The following is an 11,938-nucleotide window of genomic DNA, read 5'->3' on the forward strand; positions in this document are numbered from 1 at the left end:
CGATATTTCGTCTATATGCAGTTAAAGCAGTACGATTGCTTTGAAAAAAAGTTCAGAATTTCCAAAATATTTCAAAATAATTTTTTTTTCAAAAAGACTTTTTTTCAAAAAAAGTAAGTTTTTTTAAAAAATTTATAGTTTCTCAAAAATATAATTTTTTCAGAGTAAAGTTTTTCAAAAATGTTAATCTTTTTTAAAAAAAAAATTTGGTTCGGGAAGTTCCAGCAATTTGCCTTAAGGCACAATGCCATGCGTTCCACTAGTTTAACTTTGTTTAACTTACAATTTATTTCACATTATGTTATTTGTTACTTACTTCTATTTTAACTGTTACTTGCATATTTGTTTTCCTCCCATATTAGGGAATCTTTGGTAGAAGCAATCGGTTGCAATTTGTGTCAACAGACTAATTATGCCTAACCAGGTGGCTTGTCAATTTAAGTTCCACATTGCACGAAGATTATGATTTTATTACTGATACTCTAATATTTAGTGAGCAGTATATTTTCCTGTCGAATTTCCTAAAACACTAAATTTCAAAGCAGCGACGTCTATTAAAAGTTAAGTAAAAAAGTAGAGACTTGACGCCAGGACGTATTCGAACTAATTACGATACGGAAATGAAATTTGGATGAGGATTTACTTAATTGAGCATAGATTTGTTGACATATTATATATATATATATATATATATATATATATATATATATATATATATATATGCGTGTGTGGGGATAGTAATGAATATGAAAGCATAAACACCACTTGTATAAAAATATATAAAATTTATTGATTATAAAAATTAATGATATGAAAATATGACAAGTCCAATTGTTTTCTTCACCATGACTAGCCTGCTTGATATATATATATATATATATATATATATACTAGGTGACCCGACAGACGTTATCTTGCACCCACGTCTACAATTCAAAATTTCAAATTTTTATTAGCCTATCTTATACTTTTTAATATCCTATTTCATGTCCTGCCTTTGTGATTCATTTATGGTCTTGGCATAAGCAGTATAAGAAATTCAGAAAAAAAAATATAGTATCTGCGCTAAAAAAACTATATCACACTTAATTTTACACACAACATAATTGCTTCAATTCATAATGAAAGTCAATAATATTCATAATCTCGTACGATATATTAGTTGCTTTTTGGCAATTATGATTTCTAAAGTATATTTTGTTACTAATAATTTAATAAACATCATGTTCAAATATATATTGTTCATGTTCAAATCTTAGGTAAAATAATTTGTAAAATCTAGTTTATATGAGCACTTTTCAATCTAATATTAACTTGCTAAATATTCCATATCCAATGCCATATAAATGAATTTTGACACATGAAACATAATTCTAAATCATTCTTTTAATAAGTAGTAATATTTTTTTGTATTGTTAAATAATTTATTAAAGTAAACTAAAATACGACAGGCATAAATTAAAAAAAATAATGTATATGCAATTTTTGACTTATTGTGTTATTTATCAAACTGAATTATATAGTTTCATCTGCCAAACATATACAGTTGACTGTATCTTATATTATTTTAGTTTTTAGCACATCTCAACTGCTTTCGGCAATAATATTGTAGACATTACATTTTTCTTGTGTATTATATTCTAATATTATCTAGGCTCATAATTTCAGCTAAATTCAAATTTCAAGGGAATTGACATTTCTAGCAGATGACAGTTCAATTATTTTCAATGTTAAACAATGATGAGTGTTTTTTTGTAATTTTTGCCACTTATTTTTTGCAATATTTACTATAGTTTTATCGTTCATTAAATGTTAAAATTTTTTTTTGACAAACTCTAAAAGAATGATCAAAGTCCGAATAACCGTTTAGGAGAAGTATCAAATCATACACCAATACAGAAAAAAATATATATAATATATATATATATATATATATATATATATATCTATATTATATATATATTAGGGTGGTCCTAAAATGGTCAATTTCGAATTTTCTTGCTCCCAAGGGCTCAAATGGTTCCAAATAGATAAAAAACGATTTTCTGAAAGTTTTAGCTCTTAATATTAACGTTTAGATTCGCAATTCAATCAAAGTTTTGTATGGAAATAGCATGGAATTTTTTTTTTTATTTTAAAAATGTTTTTAGATGTAATTTAGCGAACAATGAATGAATAAAAAACTCATTCATTTGTCGCTAAGTTATACCTAAAACATTTTTTTTTAATTTTCAAAATTTTTTCATGCTCTTTCCATACGAAGTTTGATTGAATTGCGCTCTTTATCTAAACATTAATATTAAGAGTCTAAAACTTTCAGAGAATTGTTTTTTATCAATTTGGAACCATTTGAGCCCCTGGGAGCAAGGAAATTCGAAAATGACCATTTCAAGGACCACCCTATATAATATATACACACAATATATATATATATATATATATATATATGTTTTGAACAGCAAAACATCTTCACCATAGCTATAGCTATTTAGTTATCTACGCCTCCTCGGTTGCATAAATAATAAATCGTGCGCGTCGTGCCGGACCAAATTGATTTGTTGCCGTCCGACAGAGGCATCATGCGGCGAGTGATGTCATGTTATGATGTTCTGCGTTGTGCCCCGTCGCTTTTGCCAGTTTCACAATTGACGGTTTTATTGTCATTATCCCAGAAAGCACTTCTGTCGATCAATTCTAATGGCGGTATTGCACCAACAAGAAACCGAAAGGAACAGACGAATTAGGAAAACATGATTTAGATCTCCTAGGCACTTATCGGAAAACGGAAGTTTTGGTTATCTAATATATGGTATAATTTTATGTGGTGACACAGCTCATTAAAGCCCTCCGAGGTACGGAGGAAAATTATAAACGTAGTTAAAACAGGAGATTTTTTGCTAAGGAATATAAATGTAACGCTGTTTTCACCTTTGGTTGCACCTACCTAAAATATTATTGTTAGACAGAGCTTTTAGTCGAAATCGAACCTGCAAAATATTGTAGTCTTACGGTAATTACGAAAATAGTTAACACAGAAGATTTTTGAAAATTTTACAGCCGAATGTAACGCTATTTTCACCTCTGATTGTGAGAATAACCTCTGCATACATTTTAATGTTGGATTACGATCCATAATGGCAATTGATTTCAAAAATATCATCCCACATCATATTCATTTATTGGATCTTTGAAACCGATTTTTAGAAATAATTAGGATTTTTTATTGGATTTAGACCTGCATTTCCAAACGTTTTATTAGTTCTTCACTTTTTTAATTGTTTTTGCAGTTATTTTACACTATATTTATTTATATAAAAAATGTAGAATCTTTATATTTTCAAAATCAAAAATTTAAGTCACAAAAAGATTTATATAACTCAAATAATTAAATGTGATTTCACATGTAATAATTTGATCATTGTTAACAGAATAAACAAATTAATATATATAGGATAGGACGGGGCACAGAGGTTCAATTTGACTTTGGGCAATTATATTGTGAAAACTAAACATATCAAATGAAAAATTATCTGACAATGTTCAGTAAAACTTTCAGCTACTTCATCGTTGTAGAAATATATTTTTTGCCGTTTTTTCAAAAATTATAACCTGATTTTTTTCACCCCATGTAAATGGGGTCAGGGGGTAAACGGATCCAATGTCTTATTTTAATTTAAAATGGCTTTTACAAAGTATAAATTACATTATTCAAGCATTGCAAAATATAAATTTTATGGATGCAATTTTTACAGAGATAATATATAAATAACCTTGATCTGGTATTTTGTCAGGAATATTCATCAGCAGAGTTGGAATAACTCTTAATTTAATTTAACCCTTGTAAAATTGCTTTATTAACTTAATTTACTATTTTATTTGCTATTTTTTTATTTTTTACATCTTTGCCAGAGTAAAGGTTCAGTTGGTCTTTTTAACGTCACCTGTAAGCTCTTATAGAGATTATTTAAAAAAAATGATTGAATCTAACTTAAAATTAACAATATATATAAAACAATTAAATAACGTACACTTAAAAATTATAAAGGTCTGGTAAACTAAACAACAGTGATCACAACCAAAAAACTGACCAAAAAAAAACTTCCGTGATGGCTGGTCATACATCTTTTTTCTTCTACTTTCAAATATTGTTGTTAAATAATTCTCAACTTTACTGGTTTTCGAGATATCGGCGGTGGACCTTTTTACCCGCGGATCTTTAATCTCTGCTCCACCTTATGTATATTTACACTTAATATTTTATTCACTTATTATGTTTGAGGAAAATTTGCTCACGATGTTGTTTCTGCGTTTAGTATGCGGGAAGCAAAGAGAGCGAGAGTGAAAATTCATTTATAAACGCAAAATTAAGGGAATTTATTTTCCGAGAAGATATTCAACGTGCCCTCATTAGCGTGTATTATAACGCAATTATACAGCACTTTTGAATTTATAGTCCAGACGATCGGGGAATATGAAACGTAGCTAAATATAAAATCCAGAGCTTAGGGTCAGACTTTCGTTATATACTTATTTAATTAATTTATTTGAAAATATAAAAAAAATCTATCTGAATACAGATTAAAAGTCCCTAGCGCTAAATAGGGTAGGGCGGGGCACAAAGATCCAATTTGACTTTGATATTACAACAAATATCTGACTATATTCAGTAGTACTCCCATCATTGTAAAAATATATATTTTTTTGCTATTTTTCAAAAATTGGCCACTTGGTCCTTTTAACCCTATATGCGAGGACTAGCAGGGGGGCAAGAAAATCCAAAATTTAATTTTTAATTTTAAGAAGGTTTTATGGAATTATACATATAATATTCAATCATTATGGTGCAGTTTAATTATTAGATTGAACAACAGAATTAAAACAATTCTAATCTTCTCTTGTTTTCTTCCTATTTCTAATTTTATTCAAATTTCATTCTACGATACTAATTATGTTTTAAATTCAAATTAACTATTTTCAAATTCTACTTAATTCTATTTCTATACAACTTCTAATCAATAATATTAAACATAATAAAAAAAATTATCTACTCTTATTACTTCATAAAATTTGCTATGGTAGTTATTTCTGTTTAATTTATTGTTTTTAAGACTCATTGTTTTTTGATATACAATAATTACAAAAGAGATAAATACTACTTCTGTCTTAAATACATATTTTATGGGCACATTTTTTATGAAGATCGCAAAGGATACAAATTTCGTATGGAACTTTGTTAGAAAAATGTATCAACAGATTTGGAATAACTATTAATTTTATTTATCTTTTGCATAATTGCTTTTTTAACTTGTTTTACATTTTTATTTTCTATTTTCTTATTGTTTACACCTCGCCTGTGTAAAGGATTAGGTGGTCCTTTTTACCCCAACCTCATGTAAGCTTGGAACTTTGTCAGAATAATTCATCATCGGAGACCGTTAAATTAAATCTGTTGTAAAATTGCCTTCTTAGCTTATTTACTTTTTTTTTACTATTTACTTATTGTTGACATCTCGCCAGTGAGAAGGTTTAGTTGGTACTTTTTGCCCCACCTTTGTGTAAGCTATTTTAGAGGCTATATAAAACTGTTGAATCTAACTTAAAAATAACAATTCATTTCATGATATAATTAAATAATGTATGCTTAAAAATTATATTCTGGTATAATAAACTAAACAACCGTGTTTAAAAACAAAAAGACAGACAACGAAAAAAAAAACTTATTAAAAATTTGACAATGTGACAACTATTTATCTCGTCAATGCGATGCCACCGATTTAAGGCGATAACTGATTACAGATAATTTTTACTCTACTTTAAAATAGTGTCGTTTAAAAAATCCACACTTTACTTGCTTTTTGAGATAAGGGTGTAGGACCACTCAGGATGCAACAAAATTTAGAAACTATTAACAAATTACTAAAAATAAAATTATAGTTTAGAAATAAATATTTTTATAAATGTTATCTCGAGTCATATTCGTATCAAAGTGCTTTTCTCCCGACGTCTTAATATTTTTATTAATTTCATACACGAGGAAGAGTGAATTCATTAACATTCGTTACATTCACTGGTAGTAACAACACTTATAATGTCAGCGATAAAACAGTGATAAAATATCATCAGCTTTTATTCGGTGGCATGAAGATTTTTGACTAATAAAACATAGTGAATATCAATTAACTTAGACATGTGTAATAAATTTTTTTAGGTGGTCTTAAAAGACACGTATGTTATGAAATGCTGTTAATTACATTATAGATAGCATATTCGTGTAAATGTACTAAACGCTTTGTTGGTAGCAAAATGAAATTAGAAGTATTAAACTAGCTGTAAGTGGAATTCTGTCTTAAGGCAATTAAGGCATCGTGCCTTAAGGCAAATTGCTGGAACTTCCCGTACCAAAAATTATTATTTTTTTAAAAACGATTGACATTTTTAAAACAAATTTACTTCAAAAAAATAAGATTTTTGAGAAACTATAAATTAAACAAAAAATTACTTTTTTTTGAAAAAAAATTTTTTTCAAAAAAAAATCTAATTTTTTTTTTTTTTTTTTTAATTTTTTTTTTTGAAAAAAATAATGTTTTCTTTATTTTGGCATATTTTGGAAGATCTTTTTTCAAAGCAATCGTACTGCTTTAACTGCATAAAGACAAAATGTCAAAGCGCGTAAGCGCCGCGTCGCCGTCTAACGAATAAATATTGGTACGGAACCCATAGGAATGCAAACAAAATTTATACTTATTGTTAAAATCTCTATAAAATATCTGATAATTTGATGTGCATATGTCTAATGATCATTTTTGACCGCCAAATGGCATTTTTTTTTACTTTTTTCGTTAGATCTCCGAACCGCTAGACCTGCCTTTATGAAAATTTGATCAATTCTTCATCTTGTCAATACAAGTCAAATGTTTTTTGAATTATTAAAATCGGACGCTCCGTTCTCTTAAAAACTGAGTTACCGTTTTCGGCACTTTTTGCCCCGTATCTTTAGAACGGCTGGACCTGCCTTCGCCAAAAACTAATCAGCACGTCTCCTTATCAATACGAATCGAATGTTTTTTGAATTATTAAAATCGGTTGATCCGTGTTCCCGAAATCGTCGACGAAAATTTGTATCCGCACATACATACACACACATACATACATACATACATACACACACACACACACACACATACACACACACACACACACACACATACATTTATTTTTTCTAAGGTATGCCAAAATGTTAAGAAACCTCTGAAACGTAAAGATATATAAAAATTTTCATTTTCGATTTTTTGCGATTACTATAACTTACCCTACGGGAAGTTAATAAAAACGGTTTAGTACAATGTGAAACAATTGCTTCGAATTATATTTTGTAAATGCTAATATAGGATAGAGCGGGGCACAAAGGTCGGGGGATAAAATAGCACCGATATCTCAAAAACCAGTAAAGTTAAGAATTTTTTAACAACAATATTTGAAAGTAGAGGGAAAAGATGTATAATCAGCTATCACCTTGATTCGGGAAATCGATAAACAGCAATATTTGAAAGAAGCATATTTCTACAATAGTGAATTAGCTGGGAGTTTTACTGAATATAGTCAGATTGTTTGTTTAATATGTATTATATGTTTTGATATAATTAATTTGGTTTTCAAAATAAAATTCATACTCAAATTGGACCTATGTGCCCCGCCCTACTACTTTAAATAATATTGATAATTTTTTCAAAAAAAAAAAACTTTAATTAGTTAAAATGAAATTGAAAAGGTGATCAAATTTAATTATTTGCATAATATGTATTATTCTAAAATTCTAGAAATATTTTCATATATAATTGTACATGCATCATAAATTGTAGGATATTGTTAAAAGTAGGATTTATTTAAGTTAATTCACGTTAGTCTATTGAATATTTTCTAAACGCGAATTATCATTCAATACCAAATCGTTCAATTGTTCATTTTTACGATTTGGTCATATAATTGAATATAAATGTATAAAAATATTAAAATAATGAAACAAGCGTTATGATTTCTGTAAATATATTTTATCAAATTCATCCATCAATGATACATAACTAGCGTCTAACAATAAATATATTAACAAAACTTAAATCTCTTATACATACATATATTATAATTAGATATATTTATGGACTATTTACAAAGGGGATTTCGGATATATCTATAGACTACGCTTCTGATTTGTAAGGCTTAAATAATTTCGGCGACGGTCGTTCCGTGGTGGTCGTCGCGGCGGGAATGGTGGTTAGTACAGGGCTGGCGGGTGCGGCGGTTGGCGGTTCGCGACAACACAGGTCGCTTCCCGGGCTCAGGCTTGGCGGCGTATTGCTGCCGACGGTAGTATACCGCGTCGGTAGGGTGCTCGTTACTTGAGGAACGGCGGGAACTGTCGGCACCGTTCGTTGCTGATAGACGGGATAGCGGTAACCGTATCCTGGCGGCAAATGGTGCGGCAACAAGCCGGCGGTGGAATGTAAGGCGGCAGTCCCGTCGCGTGATGTCCCGCATAACCGTATGGCATCGCAACAGAAGAAGCGGCAGCTTGCAAAATACTCGCGGCAAACGCCGGATCCGAGTAAACCGCGGCGTATGGCCACGCTACCGCTATACGTTGTCGTTTATCTTTCATACGACGATTCTGGAACCATACCTGCAAATAAAAAACAATAATATTAAATCTCACGAAGATAATTATAGATGCGCTCACTTAGCACGGAGACGATAATTCAAAAGCGACGGGTAGGTCTCTCTTTCGCGCATTAGTACGATTCTTCAAATGCAATCATTTTTATAATTATAATAATTAACACATTGCGCCCCGTTTGTAGAATGGATACGGTGTTAATATATTTTATTGCACCGGCATGCCTTGTGAACACCCGAAACGCGGTTCTCTTTATGTTTTTATTATTCACCTACAACTTAATTTGAATGAAATAAACTGCGTAACAGGCATCTGTTAGCGCGAAAATAACTAGAATTGACTTTTAAGGATATTTGAAATTTAAAACAAAAATAATTATTTTCAAATAAAATATTTAATTTCTTGATTAAAATAACATAGTACCCAATTTCAAAAGGTGTTGATATATAGATGTTTTATTTTAAAATTTTATTACTAAATGAAGGTGAAACTAACCTTAACGGTAGATTCCGGTAAATTTAGCTGCGCCGCAAGTTCGCATCTTCGCGGTCTGGATACATAATTTTCTTTATAAAACTCTTTCTCAAGTCTTGCAAGTTGATCTCTTGTGAAGGCAGTGCGATATCTCCTGACCGACGGATCCAAAGGCGCCTGCTGTTGTTGTTGCTGATGGGCAGAAGTCATTTGTTGTTGATGTTGTCCCATATCGGCTGTGGGCGATGAGCATTCGCCGCCGTTAGAAACACTCAAGACAGGCGAGGCGGGCGCGCGCTGGAGCATATTATTATTACACCGCGACCCCGGTTGCTGTGAAGGCGGTGGTGAACTGTTTGCAGCTACAGCTGCCCTTGCATATTGTTGCTGTTGTTGGATCAGATCCAAAACGAGACCGTCGCGATCATCCGCTGGATTGTAACTCCTGAATCCTTGCATCTTTCTCACGATAATATATATGTATTTAACTCACTGAACAAAATTGTTTGAAATCAACTAACTCGCAGGTCACACTCTTAACAGTTAACAGTAAACACGCTCACGTCCGAGTCCAACGACACACTGAATCTATCGACTGTCGAGCGCAGGGATGATATAAGCAGCGATGGCGGCACGAACACGCCCACCGATTCGATCCGACAAATGGTGAGCGTCCGATTCGCCACCCCGGCCTCGCCGTCGCGAAGAGAGTCGTTCGCTCGCTCGGAAAACGCGCGGAAGCGAGATAGAGTCGCGCGGAAGCGAGATAGTTTAGCGCTCCTTTAGCGCTCATGATGCGAGCGCGGGACGGGCTACGCGGCTACGTTCATCTCTTCTACTGCGACTCCCACAAAAATAAATTACCCTATTATTCAAAACTCCTAATTAGTAGTCTACTGAGGAACTTGATTAATATTTAGGATTCGCGTTGATACAGAAGGCACCGACCGAACTTACACCGAACGTACACACGCTCGAAAATATAATCAAGTCAAATCGAACAACTGAAGGCGTATTATTATATTCTAAATATCACATCAATGAAGTATAAATTACACCCTTAGTGTACTGATTCATCTAAAATTAATTTTGAAACTTATTCATTTAGTTATCTTCTATATATATAAAAATAAGTCGGGTTTTCCTTCCTGACAAAATAACTCCAAAACGCACGAACCGATTTCGACAATTTTGCATTCGTTGGAAAGGTCTCGAGCTCCGCAAGGTTTATAGCTAAGAAAATTAGTTGTGCATGGCATCGTACCTTAATGCAAGCTGCTGGAACTTCACGCACCGTAATTCAAAATTCGAGTAATGACATTAGTGAGAATTATCAGAATTATGCTTGGTTAAGTCAACGAGCAATTCTTGCCGCAAAGAATAATGATGTACACGCACTGAATTTCACCATTCAATCAAAAATTGCTGGCGATTTTATGACATACCAATGATTCCGAATGGTCTTCCGTTTGACTTCAAACGATTGCAATTTCCAGTTCGCCCTGCGTTCGCAATAACAAGTCGCAAGGCCAGTCGCATAGTGTTTGCGGAATAAATTTTAAATAGATTATTTAGAAAATCATTGTTTTTCACATGGGCAGTTATACGTTGCCTGTTCACGAGTGCGAAAACCATCCGCTTTGTTTATGTTAAGGTCAGACCAAAAAACAAAAATTGTGGTTTACCAAAGATTCACTTTCATTTACTTAAAGAAGTTCAACTAAAAAACACTTCATTTTTGTAATCGAAATAAATTCATTACTGTTGTATAATAAAATCTAATTTTTCCTTTTCAAATATAAAACAAACAAAAAATTTCTTCATCTTTTTTACGAAACCATCTGGTGGCGAAACGGAGTTCGTCGGGTTTGCTAGTTTATTATAAATGAATAATAATAATACATAGTTTTATACTAAATAACTTCTGTACTAAATATTTAAAGAAAAACTTGTAGTAAGTAGCTTTTTGCCTTTAGACAAGTGCATGAACTTTCCGATACTCAGCGTAGGATGGGGCACAAAGGTCCAATTTGACTTTGAGTAATTATATTGTGAAAACCAAACCAATTATATCACAACAAATAACACATAGCAAATAAACAACTATTTGACCACGTTCAGTTGAAATCATCATTATAGAAATGTGTTTTTTGCTGTTTTTCAAAAATGTGTTACCTGGTCATTTTTACCCAATATGCGAGGTAAAATGGGACAGCCAGGTGGCAAACAGTTCCAATATATCTTTTTAATTTTAAAGGAATTTTATAAAATAAAGCTGCATTATTTAAAATATAAATTTCATGGCTGCATTGTTTACAGAAATAACACTGTAAAATACCTGGTATTTTGTCAGAAATATTTATTAGCAGAGTTGGCATTTGCAACCGCTTAGCGTAGGCTTATAATATTTATGTTATTTTCGACTACGATATTATACACTTTTCTCGAAAACGTCGAAAAAAATTATTCAACATTTTATTACAAAGAAACAGCTCGCCCTACCTTCACCAAAAACTATTCAACATCATTCCCAGCCAATATCTTTCTATCAGTTTTTGAATTTTTATAATCAATTCAAAATTGTGGTCTAAAACGTGGAAGAAAAAAATACACTTTTCTTCTTATTACAAAGAAACGGTTTGGCTGATCATAACGCAAAACTGACCGATGATAGTCCTTATCGAATTACATCGAGTGGCTTTTAAATTTTTGAAATCGGCTCAATCGTTTTTGAGAAAACGTCGACGAAAGATCAGATTTCGGATCATATACAGATTCACACGGGCAGACAAACAC

The 11,938-nt window shown here is 31.6% G+C and overlaps 1 protein-coding gene across 1 annotated transcript; it reads right to left on the reverse strand.

Moving 5' to 3' along the window:
* Positions 1-8,389: 8,389 nt before the first annotated feature.
* On the reverse strand, positions 8,390-9,601 carry LOC113376404 (homeobox even-skipped homolog protein 1-like). Its single transcript, XM_026616307.1, has 2 exons — positions 9,164-9,601; positions 8,390-8,674 (listed from the first exon to the last, which is right to left on the reverse strand). Exons 1-2 carry the CDS (start codon positions 9,599-9,601, stop codon positions 8,390-8,392), a joined length of 723 nt encoding a protein of 240 aa, XP_026472092.1.
* Positions 9,602-11,938: the final 2,337 nt, after the last annotated feature.

This window comes from Ctenocephalides felis, unplaced genomic scaffold, assembly GCF_003426905.1.
Source record: "Ctenocephalides felis isolate EL2017-DRISC unplaced genomic scaffold, ASM342690v1 CF-g0.4_SCAFFOLD_01886, whole genome shotgun sequence".
Lineage (NCBI taxonomy): Eukaryota > Metazoa > Arthropoda > Insecta > Siphonaptera > Pulicidae > Ctenocephalides > Ctenocephalides felis.

Bases quoted from the DNA above. Each gene is read 5' to 3' on its own strand.
- LOC113376404 (XM_026616307.1), bottom strand. From the start codon at position 9,601: ATGCAAGGATTCAGGAGTTACAATCCAGCGGATGATCGCGACGGTCTC. The intron at 8,675-9,163 runs GTTAGTTTCACC...TTTTATTTGCAG, and splicing joins TACCGGAATCTACCGTTAAG to GTATGGTTCCAGAATCGTCG.